At 45.4% G+C, this 22,336-nt stretch overlaps 1 protein-coding gene across 5 annotated transcripts in view; it reads right to left on the bottom strand.

The window, feature by feature from the left end:
- Positions 1 to 22,336, bottom strand: part of ZNF711 (zinc finger protein 711) — a 142,008-nt gene that overhangs the window by 34,924 nt on the left and 84,748 nt on the right. For all 5 annotated transcript variants that reach the window (XM_033945406.1, XM_033945410.1, XM_033945407.1 and 2 more), the window contains exons 6-7: positions 19,174 to 19,320; positions 1,350 to 1,487 (exon numbers count right to left, since the gene is read on the bottom strand). In XM_033945406.1, the coding sequence (XP_033801297.1) occupies positions 1,350 to 1,487; positions 19,174 to 19,320 (285 nt within the window). The remainder of the gene's footprint in view (positions 1 to 1,349; positions 1,488 to 19,173; positions 19,321 to 22,336) is intronic.

Raw genomic sequence — 22,336 nt, 5'->3', positions numbered from 1 at the left:
AAGCAAACATTAAATCTGGGGGAAAAAAAACCAGGGGTCCCATGGGACTCCCTGCCACAGCAGGGTACCCAGCTGAAACCTGCTCCTGTTTTTCCAATAAAAGGGGGAAGATCTTCTGAGGTTGCAGACAAAATGGAGGGGGCCTGTCTGTTAAAATGGCAAAGTTCCCGCCAAAAATAACCCCTCCAGGGCCTGTAGCAGCTGGGAAGTCTGAACTGTCCCAGCTGCTAAAGCAGGCAAGCCAGCATCAGCTGTTAACAAAAATCAGATGAGAGGGAATCCCTCCAGGGGCGGTGGGGGAAGACTGGCTTTCCCCACTGCTCCATGCTGACTTGCAAGGCACTAGGGCTGGGGAGACCTGGATGCCTGCAGCCTCTGCCGACGTGAGTGCCTTGCGTCTGGACCAAATTGTGCACCACTTCCCCTGAGAAGTGCTCAATTGGTCCATATGCGACCTAGCTAGAAGAAAAGTGCCGGTTAGTCAAAAAATACAGTAATTTATAGCATATTTAAAGGGAAAGCAACCCTTCAGACTGGCACTACCTCAGGATTTTTTTTTTTTTTTAACAGAACAGACTCCACTGACTCTCAAAGCAGCATGCCTTGCTTGACTTAGGGGGCAAGGCTTACTGCTGAGGCACCTCCAAAAAAATGTTGTGGAGGTGGAGGAAATGGGGGAGGGACCCAGCACGAGACCCGCCAGGTTTGACACCCCCAAGGTCAGACGGCCAAACAGGCCCCACCCAAGCTTAATCCGGCACAAAAACAGGGACTAGAATCCCTAAACAAATTCCAACAGCCCTACCAAGGGAGATGGGTACAGCTCACTCACACCTGCTGGAGATTGAAAGAAGATTGATAGAAATAGGGGAAGATACCTCTTATGTACTATTCCACAGTTTTGTTTCAGTCTCCACCTGCTGGTCATGATGAGATATATACCCGCTTGAAAGATTAATCTATACCGATCTGGAGAGCGCTAAAGAAAATGATGTTACAATTAGTATTATTTTGGGGGTGGGTTCTGGGGCGGGGCGGAGATGAGGGGGGGGAGGTCTGGCCCACAAATTAAGCCAGTGTTTTTCAAACGCCGGCCCACAAAATAATTATTTCATTTCTGCCGGTCCATAGGTATCAAAAGGTTGAAGAACACTGGTATAGAGTTTTCATAGCCAATGTACCCCTGAGTGTCAGCAACACAGAATGCATCCACTCTTTGGGATTCTGCTAGGTACTTGGATCTAATGGTCCACCAAGGGAGACAAAATGCTGGGCTTTGGTCTCATCCAATATGACACGTTTTTATTCTCCAGGAGCATACACTGAAATTTTGTGAATAATTTACTTACCATAAGCAGCAGCCCAGGCCACTGGAACAAAAGTTTTATTCACACTGGAGTCTTCAAGCTGTGTATCAGGTAATGATGTTGCTTCTTCTTCACCCACTATAACTTCCATGTATACTTCATCTGCTATTTCAGCACAGCCTACATGTAAGAAATGATTAGTAAATAGCAAGTAAGATGGACAAAGAGAACTATAGAACAAAACAAACAACAGGCCCAATATTCAAAGAATTTATGCTCCTTAATTGGTTTCTCTGAAAATTTAATAGGGTTAAAGAGCAATTCTTTTTTTTTTTTTTATTAATAATCAATTAGGATTTATTAATAGTTCTCCTATGCTTGGGAAGAGAAAGCCATCATAATTTCAGTGCTTTTCAAAGGGAGAAAGCAAGGACAAACAGATTTCTACCCTATGTGACATCATTTGTAATAATTATCGTGCTTTAGAATACAATGGCACAGTTGATCACATGACTTCCTTTCCAAAAATGCCTTATGTCAATGCTATATTTAAATCCTTAATTTTAATGTTAAGTCCATTCTTTTTTTTTTTTTTTAAAGAGCAATTCTAAACCAGGTGCTTCCTTTTAAGCACTTCAAGGGCACGTGGTAGGAGATTACTCTATAACAACATCTGGGAACCCAGGTGCACTTATAGAACATTAGCATACACCAATATTGGTCTACCTAGAGCTGGCATAAGTGCAAGTCATAGATTATGAGCCCATTAGAGACAGAGAAAGCACTTGCATAAAATGCAATACAATACCTCCATGAAGTGCACAGCAGTTTACATAAATAATTATGAAGACACAAATTATTAAAAGGAGATTATGTACTTATCCTGGTAAGATCTTTCCTAGTAGATAGGTGAGACATTCTAGACCAGGGGTGTCCAACCATTTGGATTCCCTGGGCCGCATTGGCCCAAAAACTTTTTCTGGGGTTACACAAACACTGTAGCAAAACAGAGGAGGGAGCCGGCAAGACGGTAAACACCCGGGGGCAGCAGAGGAAAACACTGCATCGCCCACAACCAGGGCCGCACAAAATACTTCACTGGGCCGCAGGTTGGACACCCCTGTTCTAGACCATAGAGTTATTTCCCACTACTCGCATGGTCTGCAGAAGAAATCCATTACAGGTTTTTCACTCTGCCTCTATGTTCGCAACCCTCTCCTGGAGCTCTACCAGGCCAGTTGGGTTTTCAGGATAGCCTTAATGAATATGCATGAGAGAGATCTGTATATAATGGAGGTGCCAGGCATGCAAATCTGCTCCATGCATATTCATTAGGGCTATCCTGAAAACCCAACTGGCCTGGTGGTCCTCAAGGACAGGTTGGGAACCACTGCTCTAGAGTACTTCCACAGGCTATTTTAGTACCCTCTAGCAATCAGTAGCCAAGCATAGAGACACACATCTGTGAAGTAGAAGTACCTGTAACAACAGGCTAAACTATTGTTCTGCTCAAACAACTAAACAGTACCATTAACCTCCAACAGAGGTGTCAAAGGAATTCAGAACTACTCCCCAAAACTCTTATTAACCCCAAAGGGTTGACCAGTCTCCAAGAAAGAGATTGAATAAGCAGAAGGAGACTGAAATCTGAATCTGAAACAGGCACAGACAGCAAGGACAGGGCAGGTATCTAGAAAATCTCACCTATATACTGGAAAAGGTCTAACCAGGGTAAGTACATAATCTCCTTTTCCAGTGCAATAGGTGAGACATTCTAGACCATAGGGACATACAAAAGCAGTCCCCCAAGAAAGCTAGAGTGGGCTAGCTGCGCCAGCCCAAAAGACCGAAGACCCAAATGGCAGAGACCAGTCTGGCAGCAATATCAACTCTGATTGGCAAATGTGTGAAAAGAAGACCACGTCGCTGCCCTGCAAATCTCCTCATGAGAAACAGATCCAGCTTACATCCATGAAGAAGCTGTCAGAAAGCACCTGTCAGAAAGCACCTAGACATAAATAGGGGATAGTGGCTCCGCAAGAATGTAAGTTGACTAAATGGCTCTACGGATCCATCTAGAGATCAGCCTTAGAAGCGGGAGAACCCTGCCAAATCAAATGAGCCACCACAACAGGTGGTCAGAAAGCGAAACTCATGAGAGATTTGCCAATATTGTAGGTACATCCTGTGTTCATCCAAAAACTGTAGCAGACGATCCCGAGCTTGGAACCCATCAGCTGAACAACCGGGAAACACACTTCCAAATGGACATGAAAAATCGAAACCACCTTCGGCAAAAAGAAAGAAAGAACCGTCCACTCTTAGGAACTCGGAAAAAAGGGTATTGACATGACAACGCCTGCCATCCAGAAATTCTACGGTCCCAAGAGAAAGCGATCAGAAAAAACAGATTGGAGAGTTATATCCCGGAGAGAAGCATCTCTCAGTGGATCAAAAGGATGCCTGGCAAAGGCAGACCGCACTACATTAAGGTCCCAGACTGGGAATAGATTCTTAACGGGCAGCCAGACCCGATGATATATTCGCAAAAACCCAGCAACAGCCGGATGCAACTCCAAAGAGAACTGCCAATCCTTGGATCTAGAATCGGAGAGACCGGCCACCGGGATCTGCAGAGATGCCACCATGAGTCCTTTATCCAGACCTGCGACACCGGAGTTGAATAAGGTCCACTTGTTCTTGGTCATTCCGGCGATCTAAAGGTCTTCTACGCCTTAGTGTAAGCTGATACCAAGGACGACTTGGTAGACCTAAGAAGCTTTAGCTATGACAAACTCTGAAATGCCTTGGTATATACTGTATATATTTTTTTTAAGTTAGAGCTGTGCGCTCAAGAGCATAGTCGTAAGGCAAAATGACCCAGATTTTCCATGGTAACTGGGCCTAGTTGAGACGGCCAGGAAAGACACTCAGGCGCAGACTGTATGCCACCCACAGCCGCATCAGATCCACACATCATGGCCTTCAATGCAAATCGGGGACCGCCAGAATGACGCAGCCAGGGTGAGTTGCAATCCCCTGAAATACCCGGTTGAACAACAGCCAAGGTGGAAAAAACAGAGAGAAGAACTTTCAGAGGCCACAACTGTTCAAGAGCATCAATTCTCTCACTTCTGAGCCAGACCTGCGACTGAAGAAACATGGAAGAAGTGCAGAAGCGTTTGGCGCCGCAGTCACGAGGGCAAAGCAGGACTGCTCTCCTCCCCCCGCACCTCATGAGCGCCCAAGACGCCTACTGCGCTAGGGACCACTCGCCTGGAACTGTAAACTGATGGCTGAGAAAGTCTGCTGGAACGTTGGCCACCGTGGCCGCAACATGCGCTGCCCTCAGCAACAGAAGAAGACTTTCCGTCCAAAGAAAAAGTAGTCCAGCCTCCTGAGCCAAGAGAGAGAGAGAGAGAGTTCTTGAGGCCTCTCTGATGAGTAATAGAGACCACTGCTATCAATGATCCACTTCAGTGGTGATGTAGTCAAAACAGTCCTGAAAAGGACGACTGTAGTGAGCCTTTCCCAGCCACGAAGGTTGGCATCCGTGGTTACTACAATCCAGGAGGCAAGGCTTAATGGAATGCTCTTCTGGCAGAGTGGAGAATGAGGACGAAGCCACCAGGTCATACACACTCTGGCCTCAAGAGTCCAGAGTTCAAGCAGACTCGGCTCTAAGACATCTCAGTGGGGGGCCCAGAGAGAGAGGAAAGCATTCTGAAGAGAACGCATGCATGCGTTCGTCCAGGGAACCACGTCCAGCTTGGTAAGCCTGGAACCCACAAACTGTAGGATGTCCCACGCCGATGGGGCCTCCACCTTCAGTATCTCCGAAATCTGTGCCCAGAGCTTCTATTTTCAAGCCTTGGGCAAGTAAACATGGCCCACTGCCATATCAACTATTCCAGCGACTGCGTGGGGTTTTGTTTTTATTTTTTTTTGTAAATTGACAATTCAGCCCAAGCATTCCAGTATGTGCAGCCTTGTAGCTACTGTAATGCGCCCCTTTTTCGAGAGTGCTCTAAGCCACCAGGTGGCCAGATAAGGGTGAGCTTGCAACTCCACCCACCTCAGAGGAGCCGCTATTACCACCGTCACTGTGGTAAAGGTCCAGGATGCGGTTGCCAGTCCAAAGTACAGGGCCGAAAACTGACAAAGCTGATCCAGCACATGAAACCGCAGAAATTTGCAGTGATCTGAAAAAAATGGGAAAGTGTAAAACTCGCCTGTAAGATCCAGGGAGGTCAGAAATTCCCCTGGAGCCACTGCCAGAAGGTCCTACCACAGGGTCTCCTTCCAGAACCGAGAAAGCTTAAGAGCAGGATGGAAGCACTGAAAAATCAGAATCGATCTGCAAACTTTTTGTCCTGTCTTAGGAATTATAAAATAAACAGTATATCTGTATAAACCCGAATGTTAGCGTGGCACAGGCTGTACTGCCTGAAAATCCAAACAAGCGCTGAACAGCAGCCTGGAGAAAGCGCGCTGTGTCTGGACTTCTGACAGGGGAAGGCACTAACTAGTCTGAGAGAGGCTGGGAAAACCAGCTTGTAGCTCAACTGAATAAATTCCACGACCCACTGGACTTTAATAATGTGCAGCCAGGCAGGCCAAAACTGTAAGGACCAAACCTTCTATCCCCAGAGGGGCCCTTGGCACCCTGGCATCCTTGGGTTGTACTAGCAGGTCAATCAGGAAGAGCGGTGGTAGACAGAGTGCCCCTGCAGCCTAGAAACCTGAGAAAAACTGCAAAGAGGATGAAAATCTTGCCTGTATTTACAAAAATAACAACAGAAACCACTCAAGTGAGGATGCCCAGCAACCTTGGGCTGTGCTCTATTATCCTTCCAGGTCTTCAGGTGATGGTCTATTATGAAATTCAAGAGGTCAACCAGATCCTTGCAACACAACAACAGCCCCTGAAAAGGTAGCTGCGCTAGAGTTGACTCGGAGGAGAAATCACTAGCACACTGCCTAACCCAGAGCATTCGGCAGGCCAGAAAAGAAGCCACTGACACCCTTGCTAGCACCTTGAAAATGTCATAGAAGTCATCTACCATGTAGGCGCATGTCATAAAGCAGCGGTCTCAAACACGCGGCCACCGGGCCGCATGTGGCTCTCCAGGATTTATTTGCGGCCCACGGTCTGGATGCGATCATTCTCTTCCTTTTGGAGCAGCAGCGTGTCTGGCCGGCTCGTTCCGTTCAAAGCCGCGGGTTGGCGGCTCCTTGCGCTATCCACGGAACGAGCCAGCCAGACACGCTGCTGCTCCAGTGGCGTACCAAGGGGGGGGGGGGGGGTTCATTGTTCTCCCTAAAGTGCGGCTTGCGGCTCGTCTAGAGCAGTGGTGCCCAACCTGCTTCCCTTCCCTTCTCACCGCTGCCATCGGGGAACAGGCCGGCACCGTGTTCTTTGATCTCCCTGCTTCTCTTCCCTGCGGGGCCGACCAACTCTCGCCGCCCGATGTCAATTCTGACATCGAGAGGACGTTCTGGCTAGCCAATCGTTGCCTGGCTGCCCGGAACTTCCTTTCCGACGTTAGAATTGACGTCGGGTGGCGAGAGTTGGTCGGCCCCGTGGAGAAGAGAAGCAGGAAGATCTCGGCCTGTTTCCGATGGCGGTAGCGGCAGCAGCCTATTCCCCGGCGGCGGTGGCATGGGGGAGGGCAGGAAGGAAGAAAAAAGAAGGGGGGGGACAAGGAGCCAGAAACAAAGCAAAAAATGGGACACGGAATCAGAGAAAGACAGACATAGAGAAAGAAAGAAAAAGTTGGGGAAGGGAATGAGGTCTGGAGGAGAGGAAGCATACAGGAGGCTGAAAGAAGGGAAGAAATATTGGATGCACAATCAGAAGAATAAAGTGCAACCAGAGACTGATGAAGTTACCAAACAAAGGTAGGAAAATGATTTTATTTTCAATTTAGTGATTGAAATGTGCCAGTTTTGAGAAAGAAAAGATATTAAACTTTAAATGTGAGTGCTGCAGAAAAAATAGAGTACTTGGAGGGCCGCAGAAAAAATAGTTAATGTCTTATTAAAGAAATGACAATTTTGCATGAGATAAAACTCTTTATAGTTTATATATCTTTCCTTTTAACTGTTAAAGGAAAGTTTTATAAACTATAAAGAGTTTAACCTCATGCAAAATTGTCATTTCTTTAATAAGACATTATTTTTTCTGCGGCCCTCCAAGTACCTACAAATCCAAAATGTGGCCACGCAATGGGTTTGAGTTTGAGACCACTGTCATAAAGGAAATATGCACTGCAGCTCCCTGGCTAAATAGGGAGGTTCAAAACTTTCCGGAGAACCACATCCACCTGACTGTCTTGCATAGCTTTCAACACAACTGTCCCGTCACTGGGGACAGAGTTGTACCGGGTCAGCTGCGCCATCAAGAAAACTCCCTTGGACTGACACAAAGCCGCGGACACTCCTGTGCCCGAGGATGCAAACTAGACATAGCCCAAGCTTTCCACAAAGGGCCCTGCAGAGAGTCAACTGCTTGAGAACTATGAACTCATATCCATAAGCCAGGAAAAGTCACAGATTGCGAACAAATGCTGCAGAGCTAGGGAGAAAAAACTGAAGAAATGAGAGGAGCGGGTTGGAATTCACGCTCAACCCTGGTAAGGATGCAGCAATGATATCCAGTAGCACCTCAACTTGAACAAGCGCTTGACAGTCGGATCTTCTCTAGGATCCGGAGCCCCAAAGGGATCATGGATCCAACACTTAAGTCCAGATTCCCAAATCCAGGAAGTACAGCACTATCCTTTAAAAAAAAAGAATCAAGTAGGCCTGGAGCAGATGCAGGGAGCCCAGCTATAGTCTGGGAAGGAGGAACAGAAGGTGCAGACGGAGGTGCAGAGACACCCCCACCCACTCAGCCACCGAGATATGTCGCAGGTGAAACAGAAAAGCTCCCAGCAGCCAGACCCCTGGAGTAAAATACGAATCTGCAAAATGTCCTAAATTCTGAGAAGTTATCTAGACCCTGGGGCATAGAAGCACCCTTAGGTGACTCCTATTTGCACTTCTTATGCTGCGGAGAATCCGTCTTGCGGCGGACAGACAAAGCCGCAGAACCAAGCCCCAAAAATAAACGTGGCCGCCCCAATGGGCTAGCTGAGCATGTAATCACCTGCTTCTGTGAAGAGGAGGCTGAACCCAGTAGTTACCACCACTCCCCCCAACAGCACGTGGCGCAAAACGCTCTAAATGTGGCAATTTTTTCCAAATTTTAATACGAATCCACACAAGGAGACCCTAAGGACTCCATTCCTGCAGTTTTCCTGGCAAAATTTTTAATTTTACAGAAGCTGGGAAAAGTTGAAAAAAAAGATTGTTAAAAATTCAAAATGGCCAACAGATCCGAATTTACATGAAAAACGTGCCAAAAACAGCATTTCTCAAAATTTAAAAATTACAAAAACAACATATTTCAGGTGGGGGAACATAGAGGAACACAAGGAAACCTTCAAAACCCCTCAAAATTAACTTTTTTAAAAATTGATTTTTGGAGCTCCTGTACTCACAGTTACCAAAGACACAGACAGCCTGCAGCTGCTTCCAGTCTTTTCAATGGCTGGTTTAGAATTCATTGACATACTGCTGGAAATTCATCTTTCAAGCTGTTCTTCGGGCTGTTAGTCAAACTCCCCTGTCTTGACTATGCCTCCACCCCTGCTGACCATCAGATGCGTACCTGGACGGGTGGAGGTGCGAAAACACAGCCAACGCGCTGCGGAACACCGCTGAGCCCCCTAAGCGCACTACACAGTCCGCGCTCAATCCCCCCGCTTAACAGAGAGTAAGACTAGGTCAGGGATGGCTCTGAACTCCAAGGAAGACTAAGCAGACTGGCTAATAGGTACCCCAAAGTGATTGGCCTGTTAGCTACAGACTAAACTCTGTGAATTCTCAAGCAGGCAGAGCTTCAAATTAGAGAATGACACGGGGAAAAAATCTGTCCCCGTCACCGCCCCGTCACCGGCCCACCATCCTCTGCACCGCCCCGTCACCGCCATTCCCTTCACCGCCCCGTCACCATCACCGCCATCCCTTTCACCGCCCCGTCACCGCCACTGCCATCCCATTCACCGCCCCTTCACCGTCCCCGCAGCATCCATATAAGCCTTAGTACTGCAATATTTAGCTTATTCCTTTCTTATAAATCAAATTTCCTGCTGCTGAACTAGAGAAAGAGATGTTCAGCTGGCAGGGCTTTGTTTATAAATTTTTATCAACACAACTAATATACTATTTTATCCTAAAGCAAAAAATAAATAAATAAATATAATTTTTTTTTCTACCTTTGTTGTCTGGTTTCTGCTTTCCACATCTTCTCATTGAATTCCTTCCATCCACTGTGTGTCTTCTCTCTGCGTCTTCCATTTGCTGTTACTGTGCCTCTCCCTTAACCCCCCCCCCCCAATTGGTCTAGCACCCATCTTCTTCCCTCCGCTCCCGCATAGTCTGGCATCTGTCTTCTTCCCACTCTGTCTTCCACATTTCCCTTGGGGGTCTGTTCCTCTCCACCCTCCTTCAATGTCTGTTCTATTCCTTTCCACCACCACCCTTCCCTCCCTCCTTTACCATCTGTTCCTTTCTACTACCCTTCAGCTCCTCTCGCGTGGCCTATCTACCTTCCTTCCTCCCTCTTATTTTCATGGCACGTTACAATGTAATTTGTGCAAGCCACTGGAGCCTGCAAGCTCGGTCCCTGTCCCATCCCCACAAACCATCTCGCTTCTGTGCTCCTATTTTCTCCATTTCTAATATCTCCCCTATGTATCTGTCATTGCCCTGTGTCCATATACCATCCCCATGGCATGTCCCCTTTATGTCTCTGTCCCTATGCCCCATGCACATAATTTCCCCTCTTTCTGTTACCTTCCTGTGTCCAGATTTCCCCTATCTTCCTCTTCCATACCAGTGTGTCTCTTCTTTTCAACCCCATCTAGCTTTTTTCCCTCTTTCTTTCCCCCCCCCCACCTGCTTCTAGCATCTGGCTCACCTGCCAGTCCTTCCCTTTCTTTCCTGCTGTGGGTTGTTCTTTCCGACTTCATCCCCTTGGCCCAGAATCCTTTTCCCTTTCACTCCCTCCTTCCAATTTGAGCCGGGAACACTAGCGATCGCACGGTCCCCGCAGCCACTACCTGCCTGCCCAATCGATCCTAGTGTTTAGCCAGCTCTCTCCCTTCTCCTCACCTTAGTTTATAGGTTTTCTTTTTCGGCGACCTGCACACATGGCTGCTCAGTGTTCAATCTTCTGCTCTGCTGCAACTTCCTGTTTCCGGTTGCGTCAGAGCAGAAGATCGAAACTGAGCAGCAGCGGGTGCGCGGCTCTCTGATAGCGTGCGGGTCGCCGAAAAAGAAAATCTACAAACTAAGGTGAGGAGAAGGGAGAGAGCTGGCTAAACACTAGAATCGATTGGGCAGGCGGGTGTGAGCTGCGGGGACCGCGCAATCCTTCATGCCTCACTGCGGGGACAAGACCATTCACCGCCCCGCGGGCGGTGAATGGCCTTGTCCCCGTCGCCGCAGCGACTGCTAGTTTTCTTCCCCGTTTCCGGCGGGTGACCCGCGGCTAAAATGCGGTGGCCGCGGGTAAACCGCCACCGTGTCATTCTCTACTTCAAATCCATTTTAAATGATAAAATACCCACAAAAGGGACGAACTTACATCAAATTATAATAATAAAATAGGGAGAGCAGAATCTACACAGCTGCAGCCATGCGTGCAAAAGACTGATAGAGGGCGCTAGCCTGTGAAGTACTCTAGAGGCAGTGTGAAAAACCTATAATGTATTTCTTCTGCAGACCATGCGAGTAGTGGGAAACACCCTATGGTCTAGAACAGTGTTCTTCAACCACCAGTCCATGGACCAGTGCCGGTCCACAGAAATTTCCTGCTGGTCTACAGGGCCAGCATGTGCATCAGGCCCAAAACAGTGTTCTTCAGCTGCCAGTCCACGGTGCGATCGATGCGGCGTTATCTTCGAGCCAGCTTCCTCTTCCTAACTGATTCAGTGCACAAAGCCATGGGCAGTGGCTCCTACAGGTATCCTACGCCTGAACCAGAAGCCTTCTCTCTGACGTTGCAACATCAGAGGGAAGGCTTCCAGATGAGGCACGGGACATGCAAGGTGCAATTAGTACTATTATGGGGGCGGGGTCTAGGATGGAGATTGGGTAGCTACTGCCATCGCATTCTTGGAGAAGACCTTGACCGCATGGCCCTCAAGTCTTCTGGAATCGCACCGGAGCCAGCTGAATGGCTCTCAGCTCCAACCAGTTGATTGACCATTTCCTCTGAGAGGGTGTCCAACACCCTTGGATGGGACGATTGCAGTGGGCTCCCCAGCCTCGAAGGCTGGCATCTGTCATCACCACGATCCAGGAGGCAATCTGTAGCAGAATGCCCCTGCAGAGCAACTACAGAAGAAGTCATCAATCCATGCTGGCCTGAGCCTCCTGGGTCCAGGGAAGGTAAGACTGTAACACATCCTTGTGCAGAGCCCAGCGAGAGAGTAAGGCTTGCTGGAGAGGACGCATGTGCGCCCTCACCGATGGCATTACATCTATTGTGGCTGCCATGGATCCCAGGACCTGAAGATAGTCCCACGCTAAAGGAGCTAGCAGCTCCAGAAGGGAAGAAATCTGGGGACTCAGTTTCAGTCTGTGTGCTTCTGGAAGACAGAGGAGGCCCGCAGCTGTGTCTAAGAGAATGCCCAGATATTTCAGCGACTGTGTGGATGTCAGATTGCTTTTTCTGTAGTTAATGACCAGCCCAGGTCCTCCAGCACCTGGATCAACTGATCCACTGTGCGCTGACCCTCAGCCAACAAGGGAGCCCCGGATCAGCCAGTCATCCAAGTAAGGATTTATCTGCAGACCCATTATTCGCAGATAAGCTGCTATTACCACCATCACCTTGATGAAGGTACGGAGAGCTGATGCAAAGGGCAGAGCCAAGAACTGGTAATGCTGTTCCAGGACAAGAACTTGCGGTAGGCTGGAAATATCAGAATATGCAAGTAGGCTTCCGTGAGATCCAGAGAGGCAAGCAACTCTCCCAGGGCCACTGCTGCAATAACCGATCACACTGTCTCCATGCGAAAGCATGGAACCTTGAGAGCCGCATTCATGTGTTGAAGATCCAGAATAGGCCTCCAATCTTCAGAGCATTTCTTTGGCATGATAAAGTATATAGAGTATCTGCCTAAGCCCGAGAGGCTCTATAGCTTGAATATCCAGCAAGCATTGAACAGTGGCTTGAACTTTGAGTGCCTTTGTCTGGCCACCCCAAGAGAGAGCCCACAACCCAGTCTGTCAGAGGTCGGGAAGATTCCAGCTTGAAGCCCCACCGAATAATGTCCAAGACCCACTGGTCGAACGAAACCCAAACCCAGGCAGACAGGAACGCTGAGAGTGTGCCTTCTATCTGTAGAGGGGCATCCGTCGGCCTGGTGTCATTACACCTTTTTTGGCAGAGGGTGCAGGACGGGAGACGGAAGGCTGGGACCGCTTGTAGCAGGAATACCTGGGCTGAGAGCCCTTGGAAAATCTCTGCAATATGGCACTAGCATATGGTCAGGACTGCCGGGAGCCATGAAAATCAGAGTGACCAGAACCTCTAGAGGTCCTGGGTCTACTGTCAGGCAAGGTCTTATGGTAACAGTCCACCACAGAATTCATGAGGTCATCCAAGCCCTTGCCAACGAATAACTGCCCCTTATAGGGAAGCCAAGCCAAAGTAACCTTGGAATCACCACCCCATTGCCTGATCCACAGCATCCTGCATGCAGAAATGGAGTACGCTGACACCTTTGCCAAAATCCGCATAAGGTTATGCAATGCGTCAGCAACATAATCAGATCCAGCCAAAAGAAGTTGAGGAGGATCCACAGCCTCACTCTTCATTGTGCGCAGTCAAGAGAGATGGACGCCTGTGACAAAGGATACTGCCAAAGCAGCCTATATGCCTTAAGTAGATGCATTAAAAAGTCTCCAAAGGACCACATCCACGTGGCGGTCCTGCACATCTTTAAGCACCACACCACCTTCACTGGGCAAAGGGGTGCGCTTAGTCACCTGCGCAACAAATGAATCCACCCTACGTTGACCAAGAAGTTGTTGGCACTCCTGTGCCAGAGGATACAAGCGAGACATGCCCTTGCTATCTTAAGAGCACCTTCCAGAGAATCAAATTGCTCTGAAATCAGAATGCTCATATCAGGGTGCCAGGGAAAGAAGGAAGATTGCGAGAGCTCACCACAAAGCCAGGAAGAAGTGGACGGAGCCTGCTGAGTGACTAAATTCAACTCTTGCAAAGACTCTGAAAAAAGATCTGGTAAAGCCACAGACTTAAATAAACGCAGAACCGTGGGATCATCCCCAGGTTCCAAAACCCCAGAGGGATCCACAGATCCAGCATACAGTCTCTGATCTCCCATCCCGGGAAGTGCTGCGCCTGTAAATAAGGGGTCAGCAAGCTGGTCTTCAACATCAGGATCCCCCAGATCAAGATCAGGCAACACAGGTACAGCGGCTGACTGAGTTGAGGATGTGTCCATATAAAACACGCCACTAATCGCATCTGAGGCAGAGCGGGACTGCACAGGGGGAAGAACACCAGCTTTGAAACTCATTCCACAAATGTTTCATAGATTCAGAGAAAGCCTCAGGCTCCTGGAGCGTAGAGTCACCTTTTGATGATTTAACTTTGCGTTTCTTAGGCTGCGGAGGGTCAGCAACCAGGTGCACGGAACTAGCAAGCCCCGAAAATAAAGAAGGCCACCCTACTGGACTAGCCGAGCGTTTGGTCACCTGCTTCAACAGGGGAAGAGGCTAAGCTAGTAAAAAAACAAAACAAACAAACAAAAAAACTGGTAAAATCTTAATGAGGAAACATATTTATGACTTTCTGTCCAAAGCCTCTTAACAGTTCATATGAAAGTAACTTACATACTCTGAATTATAAAAGGGCTTTTGTGTACTACCTCAGAAAAACTAAACCCTACAGCAGTCAGAGCTCTTTTGGTCCCAGCACAACTGGTATTCCAGTCATTAAAAGAACTTTAACTAATTGTCTGGCATCCAATTCAGTTATGAACAAGCTGGTGTACCTCTTACCTCTACGTAAAATCTAATAAATAAGAGCTACTGCAGCTACTTTAATTCATCTAAAGTCTGCTTCATTGGATACAATTTGTAAAGAAGCTATCTGGTCCTCCTTTCTCACATTTGCAGTTTTTCAGAAATTAATTAAGACCACTTTGTTCAATAAGTTTATTACTTAGTGAGTTTTATTATTGAAATTCTATTTTACAAATATTTGTATTTTTTACAGTATTATTGCATTTCGCTGATTGTCCAGCTCTTTTTAGTGTAAACCGCCTAGAATTTTTGGTTATGGCGGTATAAAAGAATAAAGTTTATTATTATTATTACTGCTCACACCAGTCCACAATAATAAACACTGTATTTGGTCGAGCTTTGCTGGTCAATCCATTTGATATTACAATTCTTGCACATTTCTGATGTGTGGGCTGCTCCTAGCCAGTGGACAATCAACGAGAAGTTGAGCAGCTCTGAGGATGGGAGTCACCCACTTGCGTGTTAACTCCATCCAACTTGTTAATGAAAAAAGTATAACTGCTCACTTGTAACAAACACACAATCCGTCCCACCTCTGACAGTTGCATTCCTTTTTTTGAATTATGGACTCAATCTAGCTTGTCAACAGAAAACTACTGTAGACTTTCAGTAGTACATAAATAAAGCTCCTAATAAAATTGCCACTTTTATGCAGTAATTCTGTTGGACAGACTAAACAAGGCTCTGTATAGGCAATATATATTTCTTATAAACATTATTCTAACTTACTCAAATAGTTACTTTGAGCCTGATTTTATAAATGGCTCCTAGTGGCGCCTACATTGTAGGCACCATTTGGCGCAACTGTCAATCACCCAATAGGCGCTGTTTACAGAATAAAACCTAGCAACACCTAAGGAGATAGGTACCGCTTCATTAGACCAGGTTTTTACTGTCCTAATTTATCTGTGTCTACATCAGATGCCTAACAACCACGCCTATTCTCCGCCCCTAACCACGCCTACATTTTGAGATATGTAGATAGGAAAAGGATATATCCTCTACATTTTTTTGTTTGTTAACAATACTAGGTGGTCTGATAAGGCGGCAAAAGCTGGTTTAGGGATATAAGCCTTGAAAAACCTGCTGGGTGAAACATGTCGGCACGAATGTCCCAACAAGTTGACCACTAAAAGATCAAAAGTTAAGTACTTTTAATATTATATATATATTTTTATATATATATATATATATATATATATATATATATATATATATATATATATATATATAAATTTTTGCCAAAACATTTGAAAAAGTAAAAATATTTATGTAGTATGGCCCAGTGAAAATATGGTGCATGAAGCCCGGATACAGTGAAACATTTTGAGTATCACGGTGGTACCTCTGAGGGTCGGTTAAAATTGAGACTCGTTGACAAGTGTGAGTCTATAGAAAGGGATGTAGAGGATATATTCTTTTCCTATCTACATATGTATAACCTTGCTTGCACAAAAGTTTACACCAGGGGTGCCCACACTTTTATGACTCGCGAGCTACTTTTAAAATGACCAAGTCAAAATGATCTACCAACAATAAAATTTAAAAAAAACACAACGCACACTGTACACATAGAATTGTTAATTATCATTCCTATTCCTGGGAGTTTTTCGAAGAGGTCAAAGCAGATGACTCTATGCACTGTCACCTCAGTAACAACCATACAAAAATAGACAAATACCCACCCCCCTCCCTTTTTACTAAACCACAATAGCATTTTTTAGCGCAGGCAGCTGCGCTGAATGCTCAGCGCTGCTCTCGACACTCATAGGTTCCCTGCACTAAAAACCACTATTGCGGTTTAGTAAAAGGGGACCATATTGTAAAATATAGACAGCAGATATAAATTCAGACACATTTTGATCACTAAATTTAAAATAAAATCATTTTTCCTACTTTGTCTGGTGATTTCATGAGTCTCTGGTTGCACTTTCTTCTTCTGACTGTGCATCCAATCTTTCTTTCAGCCTGTATGCTTCCACACCTCATTCTCTCCCCCAACTTTTTCTTCCTCTCTCCCTGACCTTTCTTTCTTTCTCTCTTCATGCCCCATTTCTTTTTTTCTGTTTCTCTTCTTTCCTTCTGTCTCCCTGCCTGCCCCCTTTCTTTCTTTCTCCCTGCCCTTCCCCAAGCCACTGCCACTGCCATCAGGGAACAGGACCCAAACGCCACCAATGGATAACAGGCCCCAACGCCGCCCCTTGCTCTCTCTGCTTCGGGCCGATCAATCTTCCTCTTCTCGACGTTAATTCTGCCGTCGGAGAGGAAGTTCCGCCCAGCCAGTCAGCGATTGGCTGGCCCGAACTTCCTCTCCGACGGCAGAATTGACGTCGGGGAGAGGAAGATTGATCGGCCTGATAGATCGCCAAGGCAACGTGAGTCCTGGATGATCGACTCACTTTGCCTTGGCGAGCTACCGGTCGATCGCGATCGACCTATTGGGCACCCCTGATTTACACTATAAATCTATAGTGCAGTTCTTCAATACATTTTGAGATAGGCATCTTTTTAAAAAAAAAATATATATATATCTTTATTGATTTTTAAACTAAAAACAGTGCCAAACAAATAAAGAACAGTAGGTATTACATACAATGCACTATTATCTGTACAGGCAATTTATAAATCATTCGAGATTTTCAGTTTCATATATTAAATAATAATACAATTTAACATAATAAATGATTTAAATAATTATTAAAGTTACTTAAATGTCACCATCAATATTTATTTATTTCCCTCCCTTCCCCCCTCACCCCATGGATGTGTATAGGTAATGAATAAAAGAAATATTATCATACCTCCATAAATTTAGTCAATGGGCTCCAAACTTTATTAAATACACCACTAAATCCCCTACATTCTGCGTTAATTCTTTCATATTTGTATGTAGTGCATACATTCACCCACCTAAAAGTGTAACTTAATCTGTCATGGTTTTTCCAATTACTTGTGATCAATAGCATGGCTATGCCCATCATGATCATAAAAAGACGGCTCTTATATTTATCTAAAGTGGGTTTCACATGTAGTATCGTTCCACATATTATAGCTTTATATGACAATGGAACATTTGAGTCCAGAACAAGATTTATTTGTCCCCATATTGACTTCCAAATATAAATATAAAAGGACAAAAATATAGCATATGATCCAAAGTTCCTATATCAATATGACAATGCCAGCATCTATTAGACTTAGAACTATCTATTTTATTTAATCGAACTGGGGTCCAAAAAATTCTATGCAACAGAAATAAACATGTTTGTCTCATAGATGCTGACATTGTACATTTCAATCTCCAAGTCCAAATTCGTGGCCAACGAGACACAGAAATATACTGTTTTATCTCGAAGCTCCAAATATCTCTAAGACTATTTTTTGGCTTCTTATTCAAAAATCCTGAAATCAATTTGTACCACTGGGCTGCCTGATGTCCTACTAGATCAGTTTGGTAGCAAAGGATCTGCAAGCTAAAATAATTTTTTTTATTTTTCCATTCAGGGAACCCACTCTGAATAGCCTGCTTCAACTGCAACCATCTATATTGTTGAGATTTTAAAATTCCAAATGATTGTTGCAGTTGTGAAAAATCAAGCAGATTTCCATAAGATATAACATCATCTAATGTCCGAATACCTGCCTGCATCCAATTCTTCCAAGCAATCCCAGCACCACCTATTTGAATCTTGGAGTTTAACCATAAGGACTGCAAAGTAGATTTCATTATGGGAACATCTGTTAATTTATCAATAAATTTAATTGTTTTCCACGTGTCCAATAAAATCACATTGTCCTTAGCATAACTAGGCATTCTGATATTTAATATATGAGAATGTTGCATCGGGGACATGATTTTCCACTCAAGATATAACCAATCTGGCTGATGTTCCAAGAGCTCAGGGAGGATCCAATACATATCTTGATGCATAATAAAGGCATCCTTAGGCATGAGAGGGCGCCTCCAATTAGTCATCACTAGGTGTTAAACTCTTAAATTGTTTAATTAATATTGTTGGTTTTTTTTTTATTAGCTGAAAGCCAGTGCAGTAAACTACCACGCTGATTAAGCTAATTTAAAAAAACAAACAAAAAACTTCTGCATGGACCCAAACTTAGGTCACTAGCAGCTGCAATTAGGATGACTAGCAGTACCTAATGTAGACATCCTATATAGAATCAGGCCCTTACAGAATCCATGCCAAACTGACGCTGCTGTCGGCGGCCACCTTAAAAGCAGCCGCCAATTGCGTGTCAATCACGCGATGGCGCTGGATACAGAATCAAACACCCGGCAATGGTAGGCATCAGAAATGTAGGCCACGTTTTTCCTGGCCTATATTTCTGGCACCCACCTATGATATGAATCGTGCCTCCATAGGTGCTTTAGGCTGCCTAATGCCACTTCCAGTGTTAGCCACTCCCAAAGTGGCGTTAGGTGGCTTAAAGTGCCTATGGAGGTGTAATTCCAGCGCTTAAATTTTTAGGTGCTGGAAGGTGACTTGAAACTCAGTTAAAAAATGTCATTTCAACAGTGTTTTTTATCAAGTTTGGGCACCTACCAGCGCCTGAAAAATGGCACCGTTTAGAGAATCCGGGCCTTTGTGTTTACCACTATTTACATTTTATCATCATTTTTCTAGTACTGAAATCCCTAAATTGTCCAGTAACTATAAGGAAAAAATGTTTTACTTACTAATATCTTCATCCTCCTGAGAAGTGTCTTTAACAGCCATGTAAACCATTTTTTCTCTCTGCAATCTGCTAAGACCACCTTGCTCAATTACTCCAGCTACTGAATGACCATTGTGGTAGTCGCTCTCTGTGACAATTTCTGTTCCACCTTAACACGGTACATATCAGTGAAAAGAAAAACAAAATTTAAAATTTTGTTAAGTTTACTTAGTTATAGTCTTAAAGTGTCAAGATTTAAAATCACAACGCACTTAAGACTTCTTTAATAGAAAAGCACACATGGAGGCCATTTTCGATATGACGTCTAAGTCAGACGTTGGACGTTTTTGGCAGTGTATCCAAATATTGGGTAGAGAAAATGTCTATTTTTGAAACCACAATACATCTATCTTGTTTTTTCAAAAATGGCCATTTCTAGACGTGTTCGCCTTTAGGGCATCTATTATTTTTGACCATTTTCAAACAGCAAAACATCCAAATGCAAAAGAAAAATTATGTATCTTACCTGATAATTTTCTTTCCTTTAGTCACAACAGATGGATCCAGAGACAAGTGGGTTGTGTCCATCCACCAGACGATGGAGATAGAGAGCACCAAGCTGAGCTCTATCATATATTGGATGGTGTACTCACTGGTAAGCCAGTATTCCTCGAAATAAAGCAGTAGGATCAGCCGAACAAGCCTATCGGCCAAGAATTCCCTCCTCACACTGTCACACTACACAGCCAACAACCAGGCCCACACCAAGCATACCACATGGACGAATCTTACACAGTAAATTAGAGAAACAAAGGAATAGCAAGTAACAAAAAAGGGCGGGACCCTGGATTCATCTGCTGTGACTAAAGGAAATAAAATTATCTGGTAAGATACATCATTTTTCTTTCCTTGTCAGCAGCAGATGAATCCAGAGGAAAAGTGAGATGGATCAAAGAAGTCCTCAGTAGAGCAGAACTTCAAAAGAAGGAAATACCAAGGCTCGCAGTATCCCCCCCAAGAATTGCAGAATGGACTCAGCAGGACTGCTGTCTCCAAGAAACAAAACCAAGACCGACTGTCCATCCATCCAAAGAGTCTCTACCCTGGAAACAACCAGGTGTCCCACAGAAGCAACGACTAGAAGCCGTGCACCAGGTCTCCAAAGATCAAGATCTGATCTATTCAATAGAAAGAACTAGAAAGTTAGGACAAGCCTATCCCAGGTCAGAGCCGAATAAACCAAACCTAGGTTGCTAGAGCACTCCTGAAGAAATATGGGAATGCCCCTTGAGATATAAATGATGAACCAAGTTGAAACCCCAGGGAGTCATCAAGTAATAGGGTGTGCACACCCTCTTAGGGAGGGAGATGTGCTACAGATATGCACTTGACAGCCAAGGGAGGTGTTTCGTGCAGCAGCCAGTGAAGAATGTGCATCCAAAAGAAGGGCTTCACCTAACCTCCAGACAAGGGGTTGCAGTAGACTCCAGAAATAGGGCTGTGCACATTCGCCTGAAACGGACTGCACCCGATACCCAGTTACCGAGCTGTGCTTCACAATGGAACAGCAATAAATCAGTGTGTGATATCGAGAAATGGAGCAGCGCCAAGCATGCATACAAAGTAACGCTCTACATCCAGAGAAGGTTCTGTGCTAAGCCGGCATTCGGAGTAGCGCTCTACCTCAACCAATGGAGCCACACCTTTACATCCAGAGCAGGAGCCATGCCCAGCATTCATCCGTATCAGCGCTCTACAGTCAGAGAAGGAGCCACTCTAAGCAGGTATCTGGAGCGGTGCTCTACCTCCGGATATAAAGACGCGTTAAGCAGGCATTCAGAGCGGTGCTTTATATCCAAAGTTGGAGTCATGCCAGTCAGGCAGTTGGACCCCCGCTCTATATCTAGATATGGAGTCCTGCCAATCATGCAAATGGGCCTACACTCTACATCTGGAGAAGGAGCCTTGCCAATCACACAAGTGGAGCCGTGCTCTACCCCCCGAGATGGAGCCGTGCCAAACAGGCAAGTGAAGCCTCACTTTATATCCTAAGATGGAGCCATGGCAAACAGGCAGGTGGAGTCACGTTCTACATCCACAGATAGAGTCACATACACAATCAGTCAGGGTCCCACCACATAGGTAGGAGGATCCACACTCTACATCCGTAAATGAAGCCGTGCCCAGCCAGCAGATGAAACTACACTCTACCTCCACAGAAAGCCCCATGCCAAGCAGGCAGATGAAGTTGCACCAAACAGGTAGATGGAGCCGTGCTCCAAATCCAGGGCTGAAATCATGCCAACCAGGCAACCAAGCCACCCTTATATCCAGAGATGGAACCATATTGCTTAAATTACAGAAATGGGTCTTGCCAACCAGACAGGAGGAGCTGCCCAACATCCAAAGAGGGAATGATGCTGAACAGCCAATCCCTATATCCAGAGGAGAATCCATGCATAAATTGTTGCTAGGTGCCATCGACTTGTGCTCGAGTCCTAGCACCTTGATGAATTGTGAATCTAAAAAAAAAAAAAGAAATTAGGTTCTTACCTGCTAATTTTCTTTCTTTTAGACTCTCCAGACTGGAATAGCTTCACTGATTGGTAATAGCTCACATTGACCAGCAGGTGGAGACTGAGACCAAACTTTGGTTTTAGTATTAATAACTGTACTTCCTCTAGCAAACCAGTGTGCTGAATAGCCAAGCAGAACTAAGAAGTGCTAATATTTAACAGTAACAACACTCCGAACAGGAGTAATAACCTAAACATATAGAAATACTGTTGGAAAGTGCATAAAACAAGCCCCTGCAATAAAATGTACCCACAGCTCACTAGCTATGCCAGCTGAGCCATAGCCGCTGTTCTTTGATCTTCCTGGCCCTTGAAAAATACTAGAACCTGCATAAAAACAAAATCTTCACACGAAAAAAACCACAAGAACAACAGACAGACAGATAGGGTGGGGTAAGAACCTAATTTCTTCTTCTTTAGCATCTCTCCAGACTGGTATAGATTCAGTGATGGGATGTACAAAAGAAGTACCCATCATGGGTGGGACCCCCAGAGGGCCGCCACCAGAACACGCTCCCCGAACACCGCATCCCATTGCGCCTGAACGTCCACCCAGTAATGACACATGACAGAATGCAGAGAAGACGAAACCGCGGCCTTACAGATATC

This window comes from Geotrypetes seraphini, chromosome 5 (genome assembly GCF_902459505.1).
Source record: "Geotrypetes seraphini chromosome 5, aGeoSer1.1, whole genome shotgun sequence".
In the NCBI taxonomy this organism is placed as follows: Eukaryota; Metazoa; Chordata; class Amphibia; order Gymnophiona; family Dermophiidae; genus Geotrypetes; species Geotrypetes seraphini.
Note: the sequence above shows the minus strand (reverse complement) of the source record. Positions and strands in the feature narration are given on the sequence as shown.